We start from the raw sequence: 26927 nt of genomic DNA, 5'->3' as shown, positions 1-26927 counted from the left end.
GTAATGTTTCATATTGACCTCACAGACACACAAATACTACTTGGGTATAGGCTACACTACTATGAAGTGGGAATTTATGAATTTATGTTTAACTAGTAATTCCAGCTCATAATATCCTCCCATGGGATCTAGGCTAGAAAGCCTATTTTAATCAAACCTCAACGTCTCCCTATTAAATGAGAGCATTTAATGAAAATAACAGATCCTTGTGATGGATTCTGGCACTAAATGTTATTAGAGGGATGAGGCATCAAAGACCCACACAGCCATATGTCAGGTGCATTTATGAATTATTTATAGAATACAGTTATGTAGCCTACAGACAACCATCTTTCCAAAACACTTCAATGCATAACGGAAAGACATTGAGTTGCTGGAGCATTATGTGCACACATTATGAAGCTATGCTACAGGTATATCTGGTTGGTAAAAGACAATTACATTTGATAAAGATAATTAAACTTGTGGGCTCATGTAATTATGAAGATGTATTTGGAACTCTCAGGTCAGAGCATGTCCTGGAGGATGGACATACACACATACACACATACACACATACACAGAGAAGAGAGAGAGAGAGAGAGAGAGAGAGAGAGAGAGAGAGAGAGAGAGAGAGAGAGAGAGAGAGAAAGAAAGAATGAAAAAAGAGAGAGAAACAGAGTCACTTCACACTCTGAGGTATAACTACTTGCCCTGGACACTTTTTAAATTACATTTATTAAGCCTTGTGTAGTAAAATTATGACACGTCAGTTTCATAATAAGAACACAAGTGTAAATAGCCTTCCAGTAAACCAACATGTTACTGCACTGCACATAATCCAGTATTGATTTTACAAATAACATTTTGCCTTATAGAAAGAAATATGTAGAAAATATACAACATCAAACATGACAGCTTTGATTAGTTATATTCTAATCTCTGTTGGTCAGAAAGGCAGATAAATAGAAAGGTAGATAGATTAGACCTTCAAAAGATATTGACTGAATATATTCACATAGATATCTGCTATTGGCACTGAAATGCATGCAAACATGGAACTAACGTTTCACTCCTATCCAATACAAATATTGCACAGGATAGGTGATGCAAACACTGCCTCAGCCATACAGACAGACAGAAATCCATCAGGAGCAACCAAAGTGTGTCTTAAAAGGCAAGCTTGGCCACTTGTGTTTGATAATTTGGCCCCTTGAAGAGAAATGTCTGTGTTGTATTGCTCTCAATGCTTTTCAATCATACTTAATATTTAAAAATGAACATCTGGATTAGAAAGTAGTTTTAGTAAAAAGAGATTTATAGCAAAAAAGGAGACTTCGAGTATATCTCTCATTGGCACATCATGATATTCTTTTTCCTTTCAAAATTCACAGTTTGCAAAAAGTTCACATATGTTTTTTAGTGGAGGTTTCTCATAGTATTACAAACTGGCAAGGTTATTACAAGGGTTAAGAGTCACTAAATAGAAAACATTTAATAAAATCTGCACACAAACACAGCCTGTACCTATCTGTTCCTTTTAAAATCAAATATTGGTTATAGAAACAAATCTGAATATCTGTTTAAAAAGCGAAGAATATAACAAATACCACTTAACTCCAAAAAGGCCTTACAATCATGCAAGTCAGGATAACGTTTTGCCAGCATTTAGTAGCACACAAAATCAGTAATTCAAAGCAGTTTACGTCTGAGTATTTTGGTCAAGAACTCATCCTGAGATGGAAGGTTGTTTTGGTCCGTGTGGTTTTAAAGTGATTAGATAACTGTACATTCAGCTACTGAATTGAGTAACTCACATCAAAAAGAAAAAGAGAAGAGGCATGATGGGGTCTACCACAGTCTGTGTGGGGCATGTGCCACTGTCTTGGGCGAAGTTAACCCAGGACACCACAAAGCCTACCACACTAGTACTATCACATCAACCTCCAAGCATAACCGACCAAGATTAACTTCCAAAGTTCTGAAGAGTGACTGGTGTCATTCTGTACACATCACACTCATGGGTGACAAAAAGAATGAGCCTTGTTGAAACTCAAGCATCAATGTTGTGTTAGTGTAAAATGCCAGGTTAACAAGGAAAGGTAGATTGCATAAAGTCTGTCTGTGGTGTTTTAACAATACGGCTTTGTAGCGAAAAACAACAGATATGGCTCATGTTTGACCTCCAACCCCCAGGGACCCTCCCTCTAGTAGCAGTGTTTGAGGCAGTGAGTAAGGAGAGTTCTCATTGGTGAAGAGGGAGTTTGGCAGTAACTTTTGGGGTTTGACCTAGTGGGTAGAATTGGAGATTTTTTTAGTATCCAAAGTATTTTAAAAGTCTATTTCCAAGTACAGCATGAATAGTCAAATCGCTCCACCCTCTGTCTTCAACAACACAACTAGAGGTCAAAATATCAAAAAGTTACACGTAGCTAATACAATCCATCTTCATGTTGACAAATGGCCTATAATTTATTCTCCCTATTGAGTCCATTTTGAAGGCATAGTTTTTCAGTGTTCAGGGAGAAGGAACTGGAGACGTGAGAGATAGAAACCGTTAACAGAACGAAGAGAGGGAGAGTCTACAGAGAAGATGAGCTCTGGCTGTAGTGTCTGAGAACCAGCCCATCGTACTTGTTGTCGCAGGGCTCGCACATGGTTGCCTCCGAGGCCAAGGAGAGGGAGGGGGGAGAGCCGTTGGTGGAACCCAGAGACGAGTCTCTAAACGGGGACGGGGGACTCAGGGCAGCCAGCTCCTCCAGCAGATCTGCGGTCCTCATGGCCGAGAAACGGGACATCCCCCCGATGCTGTCCGTCAGACCACCTGGCGATGCCCTGCTACTCCCGTTGGCTCCGCTCACATGTTCGTAAACTCCGCCCACCAAGCGGTTTCCACAGGAGGCATTGACGGTGGCTACCTCAGCGTAGGTGGTGACGGTGGAGGGCAGAGGGCGGCCAGGCTTGGGCAGGCAGTAGGGAGGGGAACGGGAGGAGGCAGGGCCACCTCCAGGGGGCAGGGAAGTGGGGGGAGGAGCAGGGGCGACAGAGGCGCCCCCTGGTGGAGAACCTGGCAGCATCATGTTGTTGAGCTCGCTGATGTTGGCGGTGAAACGGTTAACCACACAGCTGATCTGGTCCATGATGGTGGAGCCCTGCGGCTGGTTCCCGATGACACCGACCCCAACAGCCATCTCCCCCACGTTCATAGCACCCCCAGCTCCCACACTCATCCCACGGCTAACAGCCCCCGCTCCCACACCAACCCCACGGCTAAGAGACCCAACTCCTGTCATTCCAGCTCCCCTACTGCCAGCACGCTGCGAGAGCTCTGACAAATAGGGAGGGTGCTTCAGTGCACCCTCCCCCTCACCCCCAATCTGGCTACCCCCGGGAAACCTCACCCGCTGGCTGACGGTGGGCAGGTTGACACCGGGTGAGGTGCTGGCATTGTAGCCAGCAGGGGGGTAGCTCTCCGCCCCCTGCTGTGCCTCCTCGTACTCCACCTTGAACCCAGTGTCAGACGGGACATCAGCTCCCTTGGAGAAGGGCTTGATGATGGCTGTCTGGTTGACCTCCTCCTTCTTCTTGATGTGGATAGAGATCCTCTTCCACAGGTTGGGCCTGTAGCCACGCTCGCTCTGGGCCCACGTCACTGACTTCCCGTTGGAGCTGACGGACAGAAAATGTCAACGGGGAAAAGGTAGGTGGAGAGGGAAGCCTCATCGCTACACCCTGTCTACAGGTCATTTAGGCTGTATACAAACAGGGTCACAAAAGGGTTTTAGGTCATGTACCTGGAACCAAAAGGGTTCTTCAAGGATTCTAAAAGGTTCTCAGAAGTATTTCCCAAGTAGGTTCTCATCAATCGAGGACCACAGTGTTATATGGTAACGGTGTTATAAAGACTGTATCAGGTTCACCAGGTTTTACAACTGATTGTACCTATCCCTAAAACAGACATATCTTATTCTGCTCAATTAACCACAGAGACCACAAGCCATATAAAGACAACAATTAACAATTTTGACACAGCATTTTGTTAGCTGCATTTCAAATACCCTTTGTGAGGAAATTTTCCACTGGAGAAGAAAGGACCAGAGCTATATACATATCAAAGAGCAGAATTACGATGTTTCTCTACCCACACATCAAACAGACACATCAATGGGTGACTGACAGCTGGGAAATCCCGCCTATTCGTCCAGGGGTTCAGGGAACTAATTATTACCTCCCCCGGTTGTTCTCCCTCAAATCTCCTCCTCCACTCCTCTCCTTCTTACCGCTCACATCCCTCTCCTTCAATCCGTGGCCTCTTCCTTTCTCTCTCTCTCTTTCTCGCTCTCTTTCTCTGTATATACTCTCTCCATCTCTCTCCCTCCTTCCTGGAAAGAGAATTCTCAGAGCACCACTTCAAGGGCCTTAGTCTCCCGAGGGAACAGTCAACCCAAATGCAAAAGCCTGCTCTCAGCTCTGGGGAAAGTCTACATACAGCTAGCTTCACCTGCTCCGTCAGCTAATGGATTCCGCTGTGGGAACTCTCTGAGGTAGTCTTAATAGCCATGCTAATGTGCTCTAGAATAGCATCTGTCTATGTCAGGACTCTGGTCTAAATTCCTTATTACATTCTTTTGAGTAAGTTGATTGGCCGGTATAATGGACTAGAAAGTCGAGTGAAGTTTCAATGGGATATCGTACTGTGAGACGTGCAGCACAGACTGACAAACCACTGCACTCACATCCCAGCCTGACTGCTGTAAAGTCCATCTGCTGGACTCCACCCAGCACCACCCCAAGTCTCTCCCATCACCTTCACAAGCCCTACCTGATGTCCTGCCCAGAGCCCCGTCGCCTGAAGAAATTAGTCATGCTGCTGGTGGCTTTGGGCTTGGCGACGTTGGCGGCATTCTTGGAGTCGCCCACGTGCATGCGCACCACGGTGGAGGTGGTGAAGGCACTGCGCACGTTCTTCTCCGGTTTGGCCAGCATGATGTACACCTGCAATCAGACAGGAAACAGCAAGACCCTGTTTCTATGCAACCACAGCGCCGACCCTATGATGGGGATGATTAGGATGGAGAGGAGGATTATGGTGAAGACGCGGCTGTGGTGATGGTGATGATTAAGATACCGATGTTGGTAACTGTCGTGAGGATGATAAGGAGGTTGATGAGAAAGACTGAAGTGGCGCAAAGATGAGGTTGGCGATGATGATGGTGACGACAACCACAACAAAAAGAATGACAAACACGTCAACATTCACAGGATTATGTCGAAGGCAATGCTGATGGCTAACCTTGGGGGCGAACATGCAGCACAGGGCCACGGTGGCACTCAGGCTGACACTGAAGCACATGGTGATGATCTTGTAGTTGGAGCCGAAGTAGATGGGCACAAATGCCAGCCAGATGATGCAGGTGGTGTACATGGTGAAGGCAATGTACTTGGCCTCGTTGAAGTTGGCGGGCACGTTTCGAGTCTGTGAAAAATACAGGGGGAGCATGAGACACTGGCAAGAGAAAAAGGGGAAAAAAGACTGAAAAAGACTGAAAAAGACTGAAAAGTGAGTTTGAGGGAAGAGAGAGCAGTAAAAGGTCAAAGAAAAAGAAAGAGAGAATGGAATAAGAAGAAAAAGAATGTGCTGACAGCAGGAGGAATGCTATCCAGTGTTGGAGGAAGTTACTCAAAAAAGTTATATATTAGTTATTACTTATTATTGTTCAGTAAGAGTAGTGTGGTTAAGTTACATTATCACTTTCTGTACAAAGTAATATTACTTATTATATTATTTTTACAATTACTTTTAGTAGCAAGTTGTGGAAGCGGGTTGCCATCTCTCTTATGGTTTAAAGTGGATTTTTCGCTAGCTTTCAGCTTCATTTCTCTGTGGACACTATCGAGAAGTTTGAAGTGCTGTTTTTGGCAGTAGATAATATTTTGTTGGGGCACAGTTTGCATTTCACCGTAATGTTTTTTCCAAAATCTTCAATGAAAGCGAAATAGTGTGAATATTTCCATGCCGAAAATGCGTTCTGCGGCCATGATTGCTGTTGTGTTTGCCTGCAGCTTGAATCAAAGGCAAACAGTAGGCTACTGCGCTCAGGAAGTGTCCTTTAAGCAACAGTCTGTATTTATAAGGCTATTTTGTTGAATTCATGCAGTAACTTGAACAAGTAACGCAAGTTACTCAAATAAGTAACTGTAACAATATTACTCAATGTCAAAAAGCGTTATATTACTTTGTTACTCACTTAAGTAATGAAATTATGTAACGTGTCATATTACATAACGCGTTACCCCCAACACGGATGCTATCCCAGCGCAGTGTATTATTCACTGTGACAGTCTGTGGTGTGTGTGTGTGTGTGTGTGTGGGTGTAATGCAGCGGAGCACCTTGAAGGCGTAGAAGGTGCAGCTGAGAATCAGCAGGCCGTTGTAGCCCAGAGGAGCCACCACCCCCAGCATGGTCATGTTACAGATCAGGTGCACCTCTCGGATACTGGGGTAGTCATAGATTACCTGGAGGGAAAGGAAGCACCAACTAGGAATGGCCCTCTATCCCCACAGAGATCCCTAGAGATCCAGTCCTACTTCACACACACAAGCAAACAACCAATACGGGGCACAGACAAAGACCGACAAACAATCCCATGCACAAACGTACACTCAGGTGGGTCACACATTCACACACTTTTACACCATCACACACAGACACACACACATTCCCTACCTGTGGCGGCTCCATGATAAAGAGAGCCACGATGATGCCCAGCTGCAGCAGGATGAGCAGGAAGGCAATGACCAGCTGGGCTGCGGCCGACATGAAGCGGGGCTTCTTGGTGCAGATCTTCTTCTTGCTGCCGGCCAGGATGCGTGCTATACGGTTGGTCTGGGGCCAACAACAACAAGGAAGCTATCTACAACAGTCTCCAACAACATCTTTAACAGTTGTTGGAGGACACTTACACAAGAACCCAGATATTGCGTTTGTTGAGAATCGATCTGAAGAATACTGGGCATTCAGTTTGGGGCATTTTTAGCCCACCGATATCCATGGGCAGGTTTTACGCTCAAAAGCCTGTAGCATTAATCTCAATTTTCCGATTAATCATTATTCATGATTAATGGGGGACTCTACTGCTCCCTGTATCCTACACTCTCCAAAATACAAAAACTCTGTAAAGAATTAACCAGGATGTCTTCCCCCTCAGGAAGAATCCATCTAGAACCTTCTTTTTCCTGAGACATTAGCACCTCCTAGGCCCCCTACCTTGGTGACCAGGGCAGAGTAGCTCATGGCTGGGGAGAGGCCAATGCCCAGACGCTGCAGGTAGCAGTGGACCACGTGGGGCTTGGCGATCAGGCTGAAGGTGCACAGGTAGCCCAGACAGATCCCAGCCAGGATGATGTAGCACAGCTCCCTGCTGGACGACTTCACCACCGGAGTGTCCCAGAATCTAGACATACACATAGCACCCACGGGCGCGCACACACACCAGCCGTGAAAACCTACTTGGCCATAACCTTGATTCTGAACATGTGTAAACAAATTCATGTATTATTGGGTGTGTGTGCCTTTGGCAATGCAAAACCTATATTCTCTCTCTATATATTTATTTGGGTGTGGTTGCCTTTGGCTTGGCTTTAGGCTTAATTTAAAAAGCCTTATAGCCTTTATTTAAAAGAGAGGCTGACAAAGTTGAATCTGCTTTTCCTTACTTACAACTAGTGATGGGCATTCTGGCTCTTTTCAGTGAGCCGTTCGGCTTGTTCGGCTGAGCTCACCAAAAACAAACTCTGTTGGCTCCCAAATGGCTCTTAATTATTTTCAATAATTCAGTTGCGATAGTTGACTATTATTGGTGTTAAAACAGTAGGCCTACAAATATAAATATATATATAGGCTACATAAATAGATCTGGCTCTTCTGATATGCGAGCTAGCTCACATCGTTCATCTATAAGAATCGGCTCTTTGAGCTGACTTGTTTGCAAACTACCCATCACTACTTTCAACGCGGATACTCGGTATAGCCGGTCACATGAGCCCCGAGTCTCTTCAGACAGGGACGTTGTTACTGACAATGAAACTTGTTATATTAGCCAGTTTTCCAAAATTACATTTCAAGCATATTTAATTTTTTTTGGCATATTTTCAGTTTGCAGATGGTTGTTTGAATAGCGATTCTATCTGCCAGTGATAATGTTGTTACATATAGGTTAGGACTCTTTTTACACAGGATTGCCCAATTTCTTGGTTTTGATGCAAAACATCAGTGAGTTAACATTAGTTGGGTTTGATTATGATTTGAGATGTTTTTGTTTGCGGTGGTGATTTCATATTGTTTGCTGTGACTATTGCATGGTATCATTTGTGTGCTGTTGTATTATGATATGTGCAATGCAGTGTTTGGAGGCAACAAGGATGGGGGGAGCGAACTCCCCAGCTGACAGTGATGCAGCCTATCACTCCTAATTACGTCTTCCACTGATTGGTTGGCCAATAGCAGGGCCACCTTTAAAAAGGAGTGTTGACTAAATGGAAGGGGTGGAGCTTCATTCAAAAACGTACAGTAAGTACAGGGACATTCTCCCTGAGGCAAGTAGGGTGAAGTGCCTTGCCCAAGGAAACAATGTAATTTTGCATGGCCGGGAATCGAACCAACAACCTTCTGATTAATAGCCCGACTCTACTGTACCCCCCCTGTATCTACGGCTCGACTGCTGACGCCTATAGGGGGCTCACTGAACGCGTCGCAAGAGGTGGGCTACGGCGGAACGGAGCGGTATTATACAGATAGAGTTGGCCGACGCCAAAGGACCACTACGAGAGACACCCCTCCCAGGTTTTAAAGGACAGAAAGACACTACGTTTTTACTGTTGTACATTTTATCAGGTTGGATTTGTTAAACCATATTCTCCTCTGTCTCTTGACTGGTGTAACTGTAACTGTGACATGAGGCTGTAATATAGCCTATCTTCCGATCGGTGAACGGGACTGCACCCGACTACATCAAGTCTCTCCTCCAGCCTTACACCCCCACCCGCCACCTACGGTCTTCTTCTGACAACCGTCTGGTGGTCCCACCGCTCAAGAGCACCCGGTCCAAACACAAGCTCTTCTCCTATCTGGCCCCCCAATGGTGGAATCAACTCCCCACCTCCATCAGAGACGCTGACTGTGTTCCCACCTTCAAGAAAAGGCTTAAGACGCACTTGTTTTCCGGGAGTACAATGGTACTTAGGAATGATTTGCTGGACCTGATGCTAGTTTCCTCCAGGATCACAATGACTCTTATTGAGAGACTTGTTGCTCTTGTTGGTTAGTTGTAATGGATTTAAATGATTGTACTCGCTGTGAAATATTTTACTGTTGATTGCTTTTCTACAGGTACACACTTGCACTTTTTGAGGATCTTTGGCACTTATTTGGTTTTTCCCAATGTATGCTTCATGTTTTGGCTGCCCGCAATGTTTGTGGCTATCTCATTGTTATGATCAGTGACATATGCACTTTTGTAAAGCTCTCTCTTGGAAGTTGCTTTGGATAAAAGTGTCTGCTAAATGAATAAATGTAAATGTAATGTATCATCATTCCCTCCTGCACTAAGGGAAATGACAAGAGAACCCTGTTTCATTCTACACTTCAATCTTAGCATTTTCAAGTGTAAATCAGCAGCAACAAATGTATGCTTTTTAATCTATGCCATCTTCATATATAATAAGTGTGCACACACCATTTATAATATACAGAAAAATCAGTGGTAAAAGTTAAGGAACAAAACGGACCCCTCAGCAACCGACGCAAACACACCGCACAATTTCCCCAGAAATTGTACCCTTTCTAGTTGTGACTTGTTTGACTTAAATTGCCTCATTTCATTACGTAATTATGTTTAGTTTACACTGTATCAAGATATGTAAAATGCATTTACAGTTATAGTAATTACACTAAATATGACATGTCATGAGATGCATACAGGTGTACAAATAGACACAAACAAACACACACGCAAAAAAACACACGCACCTGCACTGACACACATGTAAACCGACACACATTTATGTCTAGATATGCACAAGACTTCTGTACATCCATGCACGTATTTGAATGAATAAATAAGGACACGTGATTGAAGAACAATTACTTGATGAAGATGGAGGTGACGAAGAGTGTTGCCATGAGGCCCAGACACGCAAAGACCACCGCAGCGATTGGCTCTGGGTCCCCCCAGCGCACATACTGTACCGGGATAGGCTCACAACCTGAGGGGGGCAAGGGAGGATAGAGAGAGGGAAAGAAAAAAGAAAGGGAGAAAGGGGAGAGAGGGATCAGAGGAGAGGAGGTGGCAAATGTTAAATTAGTGCTGTTTTTATCATCAAAACTGCATTGAATGTTTGTGTGTGTGTGTGATTGTATCTCAGTGTGTGTGTCTGTGTTTAAATGTGTGTGTGTGTGCGTCAGTGTGTTGGATAAACCTCTGTGTTCTGTGCCACATTGTCCTTCTCTGCCTCTCTGACCCACATTCCGACTCATGTTCCATAGTGCTAACCTCACAGAAATTAAAGGTAAGAGAGAGAGAGAGGGGAAAAGCGATGTTGGGGGGGGGAGGAAGCGAGAGGGAGAGGGATATAGATAAAGGGAGTTATGGAGAAAGGGAGAGGGGGAAAAAAGAGAGAGAGAGAGAAGTTGGTTGAAGAGGGAGAAAGAGAGAAGGAGCCAGACAAAGAGAGAGAAGGTTTGGGGGGATGGTGAGAAAGAGAGTAGAACAGGAAAGGAGACTGACCGATGGATGACAAAGAGAGAGAGAGAGAGAGAGAGAGAGAGAGAGAGGAGGGCAGAGAGAGAGAGAGAGAGAAACAAGAGTAGAGACAAAGAGAGCGGCACCGCGCACCTGTGAGGTCATCTGTCGGCCAGGCGCCCAGGTCACAGGCGCGACACGTGTACTCGTCAAACACGTACTCGTTCTCCTTGCACGGCGTGCATGTCCAACAGCAGCTCACCTCGCCCTTACGGATCACCTAGGCAACACACACACACGATCATCATCCCTCCTCCTGTTAGGCCGTGATCATGATTGGTCTCTGGTGGTCTCCTGACCTTGATCTGGGCCTTCAGACAGGGTTCAGAGCAGACTGACTGGATGATGGTGTTGTTGTTGGTCCAGATCTCCTCTTCGTCCATCCTGAGGCCTCCCTGGTCCCAGCTGCCCACGTGGATGTAACTGTACTGCTCCTCTCCCATGTGCTTGAAGTTCATGATCTCATACCTGCAGACATCCGCGTGAACATCCACACCCACACATACACATCATCTACATGTATTAATTTAGCAGGTGCTATTACCTAAAGGAACATACCAAAGTGCATGTAAGTAGGGGCAGCAGATAATCAAGGAATGCACAGTTCTAACAGTGTGACAATGGTTCATCATTGTAGCGCATTTGTCCCAATGTCACATGCCTTAACCTGTCAACAATTGAATTATCTGTTTGTCAGTATGTATGTCTGTCTGTCCATTAGTCTGTCTGTTTGTTTGTTTGTCTGTCATTCTGTCTGTCTGTCTGTCTGTCTGTCTGTCTGTCTGTCTGTCTGTCTGTCTGTCTGTCTGTCTGTCTGTCTGTCTGTCTGTCTGTCTGTCTGTCTGTTTGTCATTCTGTCTGTTTGTCTGCCTGTCATTCTATCTGTCATTCTGTCTGTCTGTTCGTCTGTGTGTCTGTCTGTCATTTTGTCGGTCTTTCTGTCTATCTGTGTGTGTATCCCTCACCTGCCAGGTGAGTCTCCATTCTGGTCAAAGTGGATGATCTCTCCTGACACACCAGTGAAGTTGGTGCTCATCAGGAAGTCCAGCAGCTTACGTCCGTCAATGGGCCGCATGGCTTCACACAGACCCTGGGGCCGGGGTGAGAGCAGAATAAACACACACACTCACACTTTCACAAACACACTACACTCAAGGTGGCACCCACCTTGTACCCAGGGCAGAGTGCTTGCTGCATGGTATGAAGTCCATATGCCATAGAGTAGATCGCATTGATGACGAAACCCATCTTAGTGTCCTGGGCATACTGGTGACGTAAAGACTCAATTTCTGTGCACACACACACACACACAAAACTCTTTACAGAACAGTGTTTATATTGTATAACATGACATTGAAAGGGGGTCTGAGTGTATGCATTGGTGTACCAACTGTACAATGTGTGTATATGTGTTGTTGTTTTTTGTGTGTGTGTGGACTCACTGTTACAGGTACGGTTGAACTTGCTGCTCTCCTGAGGGTGTCCCTTCAGTCGGCACTGGAAGCGATGCTGCCAGAACTCCGGGAACCAGGGGTTGCGTACGTTCACCTCCGGCGTCAAGTTGAGGTAGTAGTTGTCGAACCAGGTCACGTAGGCCGACTTGAGCTTGATGGTGATCCCCCCCGCGGCCTCACGCTGGTAGCCGTCTGTCACATCATACCTGTCTGCCCAGCCGTCACTGTTGAGGGGAGGGAAGAAGTGGGAGGGAAGAGGGGAGTGGGTGAGGTAGGAGTGGAAGGAAGGTGGGAGTGGGAGAAATGAGGGATGGAGACAGAGAGAGACATGAATGGTAGTCAGAAATAGAGATAGAAACACAAAGAGACAGAGAAAAAGAAAAAGGGAGAGACAGAGACAGGAAGTGATAGCTCAGAGCAGTCAAGGTAAACATTGTGTTGCTCTTTGTAACGTTAACCTTCAAAATAATTAAACCCATAAATAAACACATACTTATTTTTTTAGGTTGCCTTTGGCTAAAGTCCCAAAAATAAACATCAATAGGGGGAGGAGACCGAGAAAGCCAGTATGATGCACACACACAGACACCTACAGGCATGTGTCTAACAGCCCAAATCTAAACAATCTTGTGGATAGTTGTGCTCTCAAATCTAGGATCACAGAACATTCACTTGTCCATTTACAGTTTTTCTCAGTCACTTTGGTACATTTCTCAGATCAGAATTGAAATTCTCAAAACTAAGTGTTCAATCTTCACATCATTGTGTCACTTGTGGACATAAAAAAAGCAGTTTCTCATTTCTTTGAACAAGTTGCAAATGCTTTGCCAATGCCATAGTACATCCATGCAAATGATTGTATACAATTCTCTGCTGTTTCCTACATTATCAATTGCTTTTGTCATGTTGATCAAAATGTATTATAATGGTTGTCTGTTGAATAGTCTCACCCACCACAACATTTAGGCATTATTTCATAGCCAAAGTCTTTACTTCCCAAAAATGGTTGAACAAGTTGTCATAATAGGTCAAGCATATTTCTATACATTTCCATTAGACCTTTATCATAATCTGTCTTGAATTGGTAAATTGCTCCCAAGTGAATGTTGAACCAGGTGAATCTCATGAACCATCCACTGGCAAGTATATATAGCTGGAGCACAACACAATGTTACAATGTCTGACAGGAAGGATAAGGAATTGGATGGGGTCAACAGCCAGAGAGAAGAAAAAGAGGAAGAGGAGTGAGGCTGCGTGGCGGAGGAGTTGGGAGGCGAAACAGAAGAAGAGGCAAAAGAGGCAGAGGACATGTGCGCTATCCTGATGAGATAAGACACTCTAAAAGATTCTTTCCATGCTGCATCACAAAGGAAGATATTTGTTGTGATGTGGATGAGAATTTGTGGCCCAACAGGAACGTCAGGAGGTGTAGGAAGACTGCACTATAATTCCTACAGCACTGCATGTACAGATTTCCCTGAGGAGAGTAGGGGATCGCAATGACATAGTCTGTCAACAAATTACAGTACAAACAATAAAAGTATGTGAATGTCGTCAAGTCTCTTGCAATCAAACTCCTACATACACTAAGGTGTAACCTACAATTTACAATAATTATCATCAAAGCTTTGCCATAGTTTACATCAGAACATCCCTCCAGAGTACACTGTTATATTGACAACATGACTAAGCAATTTGACTGTCTTCAACGACACAACGACTTGTCATTCTGATGGCACTGACATGTTCATTGACACAAATATTTACTTTTGAGAGATAAACTAGGGAGTCAGGTGGCTGAACGGTGAGCGAATCGGGCTGGTAATCTGAGGGTCGCCGGTTCAATTCCCGGCTGAGCCAAATGACGTTGTGTCCTTGGGCAAGGCACTTCACCCTACTTGCCTCGGGGGTAATGTCCCTGTAGTTACTGTAAATCGCTCTGGATAAGAGCATCTGCTAAATGACAAAATTTTAGCTAAGGATTTTGAGCAAGAGACTGGCTTTTGCAGGTAATCCATGGTGTTTTGCTATTTGTACGAATTGTTTTGAGAAATGCACTTACTGTTTTGAGAATTTCAATTCCGATCTGAGAAATGTACCAAATAGTCGGAGAAAAACTGTAAAATACTCTCAAAGCGACCCACACTGCATTTCTGGTGCTCTCAGGAGACGTCGGGGTCTAGACATCGAGCCGTTCCTCTGTTAGGAGACCAGACAGTGACAATTATCTCCACATGCGTCTGGATGCCACCCCCCCCCCAACTTCCTGAGTCGGACGTCAACATGAGGGCGGCGTGTGCAGTACCAGCCTGTCAGGGAACTTAGATAACCCAGCAGAGCTCGCGTTACACAACAGCCTGTGTGGGTGGGCTTTGTGTAAGGCTCCATCCCCCTGGGTGAGGGAGAGGAGAGGCTTTCGTAACACATCTTTTCAGGGGGAGCGCGGAGGGAGGAATGGGAATGAAAAGCAAGCGATGGATGTGAAAAACGAGATAGAGGAAGAGGGAGAAAGAGAAGGAGAGAGAGAGAAAGAGGGAGAAAGAGAGAGAGAGAGAGAGAGAGAGAGAGAGAGAGAGAGAGAGAGAGAGAGAGAGAGAGAGAGAGAGAGAGAGGGAGGGAGAGAGAGAGAGAGAGAGAGAGAGAGAGAGAGAGAGAGAGAGAGAGAGGGAGAGAGAGAGAGAGAGAGAGAGAGAGAGAGGAGCCATGGTGGTGGATGGGTTGAATCACTTGTCGGCGTGTTGGAGAACCGCAGAGCCCACACACTGACCTGAGAAGGGCAGCTCGCTGCTCCCGATCCACCTACGGCACTAACACAAACGCATGCAAACACACACACGCACATGTACACGTACACACACAAACACACAGCCTCCTGTTTAACCACCTAGAGTTCTGCAACTATCAACTTTCATGCCAACTCGTAGCTCTAAGAGGGGAGTGGAGAGCTGTGAAGTGCACTATTTGAGGAAACAGGGATAAGGGTTGGTATTATGGAATGGGCCAGAAACTATTTAGGGAAATGTTGTCATAGGAAAGCAGACATACCATACAGCAATGTGCATCAGGATACCACTTTGCCTCTGGACATAAAAGTGCTTGTACTGCAGAGCAAGCATTGTAAATCATTGCTACACTGACCAATGTCAATTAAAGCCTTTTTTCCCCAGAAGTTACATTAAGGAATGTTTGATCTGGTCAATCCTTGGGTGGGAGATGGGAGATAGGTGGTGATCACCTGTAATCCTCAGTGGGTGACTCATCTGACTCAGACCTGCCATGATACTTCCCTATCTATCCTTCTGGTTCCACAGGTACTTTAGGACAGAGGAACTGTGCTCTAAGCAACTTCCATTAAGATATAAAAGGGGAGGGTTAAGAAGGAGGCATGGAGGGAAGGAAAGGAGGCAGGAAGGAAGGAAGGAAGAAAGGATTTGAGGTAATTTGAGGTAACAGAATTTGAGCGCTCAGCATGAATCACTCTCTGGTTCAGGAACATGGTATGTAAAGTAGGAAACAAGGGCTAGTGAAAACAGTCATTAACTCTGCTACTGTGTGGTTTTAGAGAGAGATAATTGCAGACCTGTGTGAATGATTTGGGGGGGCTGAGAGGTTGAGCATGGCACGTTAGCTCTGTTTTACTTAATAATAGCAACAAGTGTTATCAAGTTAGACGACACTAGTATGGATCGTAAATGAGTGTGTCTATGCAGATTGTTTCATTCAGCATTTTTCAAAATCCGATCCAGTGCTATGCAAGTTTCGGTTTGTGCGAATGCACACACACACACGCACACAGCCGGGTACTGAGACCCTGACACCATTTTCTTAAATAGACAGCCTTTAAATATTCAGAACTGGCATAGATAAACATAACTCAATATCCCGAAGGAACAGGTTTCTTCTCTCCTCTCACACACTCAACACAATGATACACAAGCACACACACTCACAAAGAACAAAGTCTCTCTCTCCAATTCTCTCAACATCAGAACAGTATATAAACATTTATCAATCAAAGAGCCAAATACATGCTTGGTATATCAACAATGGTCCTCATAGCGGTCAACCATTTGTTAACCTGGTCAACGCCGCATAAGTCCAGACCTGCAGTGTCTGAGCTTGTAGCCGTACGGTTAGTGTTGGATAGGCTGGCCGGGATTGGTTATACAGTATCTTGAATTTAGTTCAAGGTCAGTCCATGGTCTCTGCTGTCAAATTTGAGAGATGGAAGACAGCCTACATATGTGTTTCCTAATGAGAAGAGACTTTTAGAGAGCTCCAGGGAAACGACCAAACTGGAGACCTTAAAATAAAGCGTGCCATACTGTCGGAGATTGAAACGCACAAGACAACTCCAATGTCTTTAATTCATTTTTCTTCCTCTAATTTTTTTCTCTTTCTCTCTCTCTCCCTCCCTCCATCTCCCCCTTCTAACCCCCCTCAAACCATCCTTCACTTCAAATGAAGGGATCCTATGAATAGTATGTCATTTCTAATGGTGACAATCGCCTTGATGAAAAATTCTCTCTCTGCTCTTAAGGAATCTGTAATTTTCCACAAAGGGTTATTTTTAGGGATGGTGCAGTATTAATCCTTCAGTGTCATAATTATCTTCATAATTTCCATTTTCATCATCATCTTGTTTTTCGGACACAGAGACAACATACGCCCAGCTAAGACTGAGTATGACACATTAATTTTGCATAATATAAAGGACAGACACTGCAATGTCAAACACACGTGCTTTGTCATGAATAAAGGGCTGCTATTGTTTTATAGTGGCTGACCTAGCTAACCCGACACATTGCCGTACATATCTGCCAACAACAAATCTACATCAAACTCGTGTCTGCTAGACAACCTGGAAAGGAAGGTTCACGTGACCCGATTGAGCCAGTTGTCATGACGATGGTTCCACCGGAAAGTGTGACAGTTATCTAAAGAGAGATGAAAACTTCAATAATTACCTGACAGGAAGACCTCTGCTGCAGATGAGACGGGGGGCGATGAAGGCTGACGAGACGAGGACCAGGTGAGGATGAGGATGGTGAACATGAAGGTGATGTTGAAGATGGGGTCAATAACCATGGATACAGCCTCTTTGATGGTGCTGGAGATGTGGAGAAGGTTGAATGGTGAAAGCCCGGAGGTGAAAGAACCAGTTGGTTCTGTACACGGTAAAACACACAGCATATGTCCTGGTTGTGTGTGTGTGCGTGCATGTGAAAGCAAAACAATTTGCAAGCGTGCCTGTCTGTATGCGTCTCCGCAAGCGTGTGTGAGGGTGAACGCAACATCGGTGGGTTTCCATGCACGGGTGCCTATGTATCCACCTCAGCCCATGCTTGTGTGTCTGTGTGAGAGTAGACACCTCCGCCCGTGCCTGTACGTCTGCATGCGCGCCGACGTTCTTCCACCCACCTCCCCACGAGCAAGAACTCCCCAACCAGGTGGCGGCGTCTCATGGCCATCAGGATGCCTCGGACGGTCATGCCCTCGCAGAAGCAGGCCACCACGCGTGCCTTGGGCAGGTGGCCGCGCAGCTTCTCCAGCAGCCTGTCGAAGCCCTGCTCGCCCGCGTTGCTGTAGATCTTGTCTGAGTGGGCGATGCAGATGCCCTCCCGGGCCGCCATGTCCTTGAAGGCCTCCATGCCGCTCTCCCCGTAGTTACCTGGGGGGTTGGGGGGAAGGGGGAGGGGGGTCAGACAGGTGGATGGGTAGACAGACAGACATAAAAACAGAAAAAAGCTGACAGACAAGCAGAAATGCATACATACACACACACACACATACATACAGACATACAGACAGGAAGACAGGGAGACAGAGGCACACACAAGAAAAAGCCAGGTTATACTGATTGGCATACAGTACTGTTTAGTATGAGAAGTCTTATTCTTTCTGAGGCCAATTGTTGATAATTCTATTCACTGACAAATTTCCTCACTGCTCAGCAAGAGACAGATTGATTGATGAACTGAGCAAGAGGTTTTGATTGGTGATCACATATTTTAAGGTTGTAAATTCACATAATATTTAATTTGCTGTTTTGTTCAGATCAGATGACTGATCACATTAGGCAACACGCATGCTTGGAAATGCAGGTTGGAAATACATCCACGTGCGCATGTACACACACTGGTGGAATGCCAACACTTTGCCCCAGAATCTGTGGTGTCCCCATTCACTAAGCTGTCAGGGGTAGCTGTCAGGGGTAGACAGGGGTAGTATAACCTACTTTAGAGTTCTTTCCCCTGGAACAGATTTCATGTTCCAACTGAGGGGGGCTGTCGTTGTTTTGGTGTGTGGGGCTGCATCAAATACCCTTTTTGCTCTGTTAAATTGCTGCACTAGTCCACACTTGACCGGTGGGGATCTCATTCTATTATGACTGTAACTGTTAGCTGCTCCTGGCATTCTCTAATCCCTGCTCTCCTCTCTGTCCCCCCCCCCACACATTCCCTGTGGTGTGGGGGGTTTGAGCTGTCAGGACCTGCTTGGTCGTCGGTCTGCCTACGCTGAACCAGGTCGTCACCCGGAATCCAGTCTCCATGACGGCCAACAGCGAGTTTCCCGGTCCCATCCAACGTCTATAAAGCCGAACAATGGATTTTGGTGTTTCAAAACCCATTGACACTGTATGACTATGTTTAGCTTGTGTTCTGCTCCTCTCTCTTACCAACCGTCTCTGGAGGAGGGGATCCCTCTCTGAATTGCTCCTCCCAAGGTTTCTTCCATTTTTTCTCCCGGTGGGAGTTTTTCTGGGAGTTTTTCCTTGTCTTCCTTGAGGGTTTAGGTTGGTTGAGGGGCAGTTCTATGGGCGCATGTGAAGCCCTCTGTGACATGCTTGCGTGTAAAAAGGGCTATACAAATAAATTTGATTTGATTTTGATTAGACTCCCCAGTTTCCATGAAAACCAGGTCACCTCGTTTCTGTTGGAAATCCATCCTCACTCTGGGGGCATGATTGGGTTTCATTGTCTCAGTTGGAAAGATACAAGGTTATATCCCTTGCAGTTACACTGCTTACTCCTCATTGTTTTTGAGTGTGCGAGCACACACACCACATCAAACTACAAAAGCTCAGTGTTGCATCCACTGAACCGGCAGTATGTCATCCATGATGTCATAACGCTTAGCCCTCCTGCTTGGAAGAATTATCACCCAAACAGGATTACATTCTTATCCCGCTGGAGAGGGACTTACAAGTACTACGGACCCAATTTAAACGGCCTTAAAGGGTTAAAAAATCCCAGGAATACAATGAATCAAGCTCTGTGTGTGTGTGTGTGTGTATGTGTGTGTGCATGCAGGTGTGTGTGGTGGGTGCGTGTGACATGCATATGTATTTGCACAAGCACCCACGGGAGGAGAAAAAAAGCCTTGTCTTTATTTTCTTGTAAAAAGCTTTTCTGAGAAGATGCTAACATTGGCATTTTAGTCATTTGTTCAACAAACACATCCCTGTTGCTGCGGATGAAACAATCCTGCCTAGAACAGCTGCCCATGTGACACACTTGAGGTGGTCACAAGTTACCTACCAAGGGGTCAGAGGGTCAAAATCCACTACGTCCATCCCCGGAACGTTGTAGCAATACAGAAGGGATTATGCAGGGTGTTCCTAGCCTTGTTCTTAATGCTGTTTAAACCAGACTGTTACTTTCAGTCAGAGTGACAATGGTTTGAGCTTGACAATCCAGTTAAAATACATAACAATGTTATTTTTCCCTGCCTGAATTTGGTTCACAGTTATAGTGTGCAGGCGCCTGTTAATTAAATGGCTTTCCTTTGAGCACTATATCACCTACCATGGGATTTAATTATATTTTCTCCATTGATCACTTACTGGGGAGTGTGTGTGTGTGAGAGAGAGAGAGAGAGAGAGAGAGAGAGAGAGAGAGAGAGAGAGAGAGAGAGAGAGAGAGAGAGAGACAGACAGACAGAGAGACAGAGAGACAGAGAGAGAAAGAGGGAGAGAGAGAGAGAGATGTACAAACAATCTAAGAAAAGTCTCTGCTTTCTACCAGAAAGCCTGTTCAGGAAACAAAAAACCTTAAACAGTCTCTCTAGTGAACAGCCTGATAAACGAGGCAAGACAGTGACCAGTTACTGAGTCCTTATCCTCAACCCTAAATACCTCTTCTCACCTCAGTTCTCTATCTGGTGCTATTGTCCTAATTTTTACTGTGCAGTGTGTGTGTGTGTGTGTGTGTGTGTGTGTGTGTGTGTGTGTGTGTGTGTGTGTGTGTGTGTCGTTGTGTAGGTCTGTGAGCAGTATGTCATTAGGCCACTGTGCCAGCAGTGTGTGAGTGTGTTTGCCTGTGTGTGTGCCTGTGTGTGTGTGTGTGTATGTGTGTGTGTGCCTGTGTGTGTGTATGAAGTCAAAATGCCACAAAAATGGATGTCAGTGTTACAGACAGCTTGCCACTCTGCGCATAATTGAGCTAGGCCTGAAAGGGTTAACTAAAGTGGAGGAAGGTGGTACACCAAGACTCCTCCTTCTGTAATCAAACTAATACGCATCAGCCCAGTCTCCAATCAACTATTAGGCATCAGCCCAGTAAAGCACGGACGAATGTGACCAAACTCCCCTTTGTCAATGAAGAGTTCTGTATAAAGTATCTTCCGTTCCTCTGGTCCCTGTGCTAGCATGTTGTTGTCACCCTCCCACCCTTCCCTTTCGTCTCTGCTTCTCCCTGTCATCTATCCAGGCTTCCCAGGGGATCTGCTTGAGCTGCCGTTCAGCCGTGACCCACTAGGACTCTCCGCCACACCCCGAGTCCATGCCCGGACCCCAGGCCCGGCTCTGCTCTTGGCCTCCACCAACCGCTCCAGGCTCGGCTCTGCTACCAGCCTCCTCCACCATCGGGCTTGGCTCTTCTGCCAGCTCTGCTTCAATAAAAGCTATCTATTCAATCTATGGTGTGATTACTGAACTCGTGAAACATAATATTCACATTCTGTACATTGAAGGGATTATAAAATGTGTGTGAGGGGTTCTAGTACATGGACAGTGTAGATGAAATAGACTGAAATTGACATTCCATAGGATGTTTTATTGAGAGCTGTGGATTATCAGATTTCCAAGGGACGTGCGCACACACACACACACACACACACACACACTCATACATGTGGAAACAGTTTAACACACAACATACAGCCTTAAAGATTGTCAGTCTCATATCCATTTTCCTTGTCCACACAATGCTAATGTGAGAACTAGATCATACAAACAAACATGCAAGATTTCAATCTCTAATGCTTTTTTCCATTTCTAATGATAGAATCTGGTCTCCATGGTGACACAACATAAATATACATACTGGTGCATAATGGCTATGCACTGTTAGGGTACTACTGTAGTACCTACCATCGTTGTGAACTGCCAATATACAGGAGATATTTGTTACTGTTGGATAGCTAAAAATAGCAGAACACCGGAAAACTCTGTTGGATATCTTTGTGTGTTGGTGGAAATACTTCATTCCAGAAGCAGGGACAAAACTTGGCTCCTGTTTTCATGCTGAGGCAGAGAGAGTGGGAGAGACATCCACACACACTCACACACCCATCCATATACACACACACACGCAACACAGCCTGACACACACACACAGCCTGACACACACACACAACACAGCCAGACTCACACACACACACATACACCCACCCACCCACACACACAGATACACACCCAGACACCCATACAACACAGCCAGACACATTCACACACACACACCCAGATACACACACCACACAGCCAGACACACGCACACACACACACCCAGATACACACACCACACAGCCAGACACACGCACACACATACACACCCACCAACACACACCGACACACTCACACTGAGGAAAACAGCCTACTCCTGCGTGGTGACAGGGAGGAGAAGAAGTAGTGCTCTCACCCTCAGTGTGGATGGCAGAAACGTAGCTCCAGTTGTACCTCTTTACGATGTCCACCATGGCTCTGGCCTGCTGGGCGTCTGAGGGCACCACCCGCATGAAGTACTTATACAGGCTCTATAGTACAGAAACACAGGAACTGAAACACGTGAAGGCGTGTCTGCCTCTGTGCCGTACATCTCTCTTGGTGCGTGTATGTAACATTGTATGTACATCTGTCTGTGTGTAGGTGTGTGTGTTTGTGTGTGTGGTTAGATGTATGTATGATTGTATGTATGTCTGTGTGTGTATGTGTATGTGGATATGTGTGTGTATGTGTGTGAGTGTATATGTGGTTTTATGTATGTAAGATTGTATGTACATATGTCTGTGTGTCGGTGTGTGTGTTTGTGTGTGCTCCCATATGTATGCATGCATGGTGCATGTATGTATGTATGTATGTATGTATGTATGTATGTATGTATGTATGTATGTATGTATGTATGTATGTATGTATGTATGTATGTATGTATGTATGTATGTATGTATGTATGTATGTATGTATGTATGTATATATGATAGTATGCCACTCTCTCTTTGAGTTTTTGTGTGTGTGTGTGTGGTTATTTGTATGTATGACTGTACATAAGTGTGTATGTGTGTGTGTCTACAGTGGTCTAAGCCCCACCTTATCACTGAGGTCCATGCTTGTGGCAGAGTAGGCTATTTGGGGGATATTGAACAGCTGCAGAAGGTTCTGGACCTGGATAGCCACTGAGCTGGACCCTGGTCCAATCAGCCCCACAATGGGCTTCTTCCCCCGGACCAGCGACTGGCCATCCTCCCCTGTGCACTTCCCCAGGCTTTCCTCCTCCTCGTTGGACACCAGAGTGTCCCGGATGAACTCGATGCTCTGTTCCAGGGCCACAGCGGAGTGCCAACATGAGTCCCTGGCCAAAACAACAACAGCCATTTACACACAGCCATTTTTTCGCAGTGGGGGCGGGTCTGTCCGGAACACAACAACCCCCCCCCCCACACACCCCCCCGAAACGAAGTTCACTATATTTTGGAGCAGGTTGATGTAATAGTCTACTGTCTAATAGCTAATGTAATATTGCACATATTTTCGTCCTATTTCCCCTAAAGCAATAAGGTTAGGCTACTTAACGACACCCTTCCACTCATAAAGTATGTTCTAAATGGCATGAATGCTGCCAATTAATACTTGACATAACAACTTATTGTAAATGGCCAGTAGCCTAGCCTATCGAGGTAGGCCACTCTAAAGCACATGTACACTGTCTGCTTAATTTGATCTTGACATATAGGCTAAGAATTCTGTAGCAAATAATAACAATAATCCCACTATTTACAATTAATGCAGTGTAACTACTTCAGCATAATAATGCACCTAAAATACAAACGTGAGCAAGGGCGTTCAGCAATCGCTATCGAATCAACAGCCACATGCAATTTAGCTAGCAGGTGAAGAATACAAACAACGAAAATCACCTGTTAACTTAATTTAAATGTGCAAGAACTATAGACTAATACAATAACAGGCTTAAATGAACTGACAACATAAGTTATATGACTTACAGTTCTCAAGGACGCACAGTGGCGCGTGCCTATTGCATGTCTATTAGCCGACATGCACTCTAACAATCACTGCTGATAGACGACCTTTTGTACAGCCCTATTTCTGATACCGTGGCGGCAGAAATGTTGCCGTGGTGGGCCGCCACGGCAAAATCAACATAGAGGAAACACTGAGTGGGGAGGAGGGCAGCTGTGTACCTGATCTCACAGCCCAGGGTGATGTTGGGGAGGATGTGAGGGTCAGCATTGATGCGGTCCAGGGTGTGCATCATGGCCTCCACTCTCTGGATGCCATACTGCTCACGCACGGCACCGCATTTCCGCTCGTGGACCTAGGACACACACACAGTGTATACATCACAAGTAATCTTTCTCGTTTTTACTTTCTCTCTCCCTTTCTTGCACAAATGTATTGCTTACACTGATGTAAACACACACCACACACTTGTACACATCTGCATATGCAATCTTCCTCCCTCTCTGTCCCTCTTACACAAATGAATGTGCTTACATTGATACAAACACATACACACAGCTATATGCATGCACAAAAGCATTCTTTCAACCTCTCTCTTTCACTATCTCCCCCTTTCTTTCCCAAATGCCTTGATTACACTGATATAAACACATACACATGGTGCTGCACCTTACCTTGTCGGCAGGGGGCTGGTGGTGGACCGAGAACAGAGCACCTATGATGATGTCACCAGGGATGTGAGCCAGAACTCTTCTCTCATTGGACTGGGCTTTGACCCAAACCCCACCTCTGTCTTGGAGCAAGTTCAGATCTGCTCCTAGTAACACAAATGCCTGCAGCACCCACACACACCACCCTCCTCCTATTCCTATACCCCCATTCCTCCTCCTGCCCTCTCCCATTCTCCTTCTGCTCAGGGATGTGACTGGGATGGAACGGTCGATTGAGACATAATTCTGTCAAAGCCAGAGTTGTGGGTTCAGTTTCCAGAGATCTAGATACACAAGTGGAGGTCTCTGAAAAGACTTCTGTTGTGCTGAGGAACACAAATATGGCTAATAATGTGTGAGGGGCACACTTTCTAATGTAGGCACTGTCAAAACCGGGGAGTGTGTTGGGTCACAGATTGCTTCATGTATCTGGAAGAAGACAGGGAAACATTTAGTTAGCCCAACTCTAAATTTAAGCCATATTATAGTGACATGAACCAAACGTATCGATTGTTGTAGAATAGGACTCGTCCAAATAGTCCTCACTGCCTACCAAAGACAAAACATATCAGCGAAACCAAAATCTTCTGTCTGCTCTCCCAATGTCGTCTGGAACGCAAATACAAATTACTTTCATCACAGACGAATACAACGTGAATTAGTAACTGATCGATTGTTTTCAGAGATTCTAGGATTACGGCAGATAACTGGCCTGGACGTTAAACGAATAAGAAAAACACGTAGACTTTCTATAAAGAACGACATTTAACGAAACTCGCTGCCCGTGGTTTTGAAAGATGAAACTGCAGGTGTAGTTTACCTCCATAGAAAACTACACTCCTCGGTAATATGAATGTGGACAGGTTAATCAATAGAAACGTCATCATTTTATTTTAACAGCTGTCCTATTTTAATAATACCAGAAACCCCAAGATCTAAGCATCCATCATAACAATGGTGTACACGAGTTTTAAAAGATACTTCAAGAGATCTCTGACAATAATAGCATTGATTGCCTGTTGTACTGAGGAAAATTAGTCAACTTTACCTTTTCCGTATTCAATTGCTTCTCCCTCTGGATTAAAACGATCACTTTGTGAACCCCCTCGCGTGGTACCTTTCAAAAGCTATTATTTTCTTGAAATGATTGGATGAAGTTACACCTAATCCATCGACAAACGGCTGCAGGGATAGTTAAAGCTTTTCTGTTGAGAGTTGGTGGAGCCTGTTTTTCTATAGGATGACTGATAATTTATCTGACGCAGTTACAAGTATTAAACCCACATGAACGCTTGGAACCGTTTTACGCACTGCATGGAGAGCGGTGATATCCCAGAAAGTTGATACTTCAGGCTTCTCTCAAAATATAACACTGACCTGTGCCAAGTTCAACGATAGTCTGGTTAATATGGTAAATAAATTTGATTTGTAGCCTAATCTTGAAGTCAGGGTAGCCTATTTACGAATAAATAGAATCTTGAGGTGAAAGTGAAACCGTTTCACATTGGTTTAGAGTTTTGAGAAAAGTATAGAGGTTGCATTGCCTATATCCCCATCTCAACGATTATAAAGAGATGATGGAAAAATCACGACCCATGGTTAATCCACGTTTTACCATGGCAACAACGGGGAGATTGAGGGGGTTGAACACGCGATTGCTGCAGGCGCATATGCACGATAAAGCGCTCCAAATCTTCTTGATAGCTTGATTGTAGCACCACCTTATGGTTTGACAAATAGCCTACAGCAGATGCCTGGGGCCATTTGTGTTTTAAACGACAAGTTTGAAAATGTGTGTAACAAACTTTTGGAGTTGAACTAACTGTAATTGTTATTTCATAGGCTATACGTAGAGGCCAACAGTGTCCCTTTTGTTCTAAACATGTGGTATAAGATAACGCACTTGGAGAACAAAAGAGCCAGTGCGGTCGGCAGTCCAAAGGAATCCTGTGACTTGCAATCCCAAGGATAGGAATGCAATCTGCCGCGCTTTAAACCAAATACCACATCGTGACATATGCCGCAGGCCTGTAGGCATACGAAGTTATTTTAATGGTCCCGACACGAGGTGATCTTAACCATCAAACATAATGATTTACAATCTTCAAACTAAAATATATTGCATTGTACAATTAGAATTAATGTGCTTTTACTTGATAGTATTGATTCCAAAGGGGTTGTATTCCCAGGTCAAACAGGAATGACATTTACATGCCCCCTTCCTTTCTAGATTAACTAAAGTTCTGAACTGATCATTCATTGTTTGTTCTGAAGTCGCAGAAAATTCATATTTTACGCCAATAGGATACGGCTCGTTGTGTCATGATATGCGCACGAGAATAAACTGAACAAATAGCGTGTCCAACACTAAAAACCAGAGTGTAATTTGACAGGATTGAAAGGATGCACGACCAATTTCAGTTAGTTTTCTGAACCAGCCAGCCATAAAATAAGCTTCACCCCGGGGTTATGAGACATGTGACTAGCCAGTGGAGGGAGGGTGACTGG

The 26927-nt window shown here is 45.0% G+C and overlaps 1 protein-coding gene across 1 annotated transcript; it reads right to left on the bottom strand.

Annotated features, from left to right (window-relative positions):
• Positions 1-701: 701 nt before the first annotated feature.
• Positions 702-25957, bottom strand: LOC124465858 (metabotropic glutamate receptor 5-like). The gene is made up of 17 exons (XM_047017486.1): positions 24384-25957; positions 23931-24064; positions 22819-23080; positions 22154-22268; positions 17655-17904; positions 12222-12457; positions 11947-12068; positions 11745-11869; positions 11079-11247; positions 10873-10999; positions 10126-10243; positions 7248-7434; positions 6708-6866; positions 6371-6496; positions 5273-5455; positions 4802-4974; positions 702-3648 (listed from the first exon to the last, which is right to left on the bottom strand). The coding sequence occupies exons 1-17, from the start codon at positions 24609-24611 to the stop codon at positions 2562-2564; spliced, it is 3801 nt and encodes a 1266-aa protein (XP_046873442.1). The 5' UTR covers positions 24612-25957; the 3' UTR covers positions 702-2561.
• Between the last annotated feature and the right edge of the window lie 970 nt (positions 25958-26927).

The sequence above is a fragment of the Hypomesus transpacificus genome, unplaced genomic scaffold, assembly GCF_021917145.1.
Source record: "Hypomesus transpacificus isolate Combined female unplaced genomic scaffold, fHypTra1 scaffold_61, whole genome shotgun sequence".
NCBI lineage: Eukaryota > Metazoa > Chordata > Actinopteri > Osmeriformes > Osmeridae > Hypomesus > Hypomesus transpacificus.
Note: the sequence above shows the minus strand (reverse complement) of the source record. Positions and strands in the feature narration are given on the sequence as shown.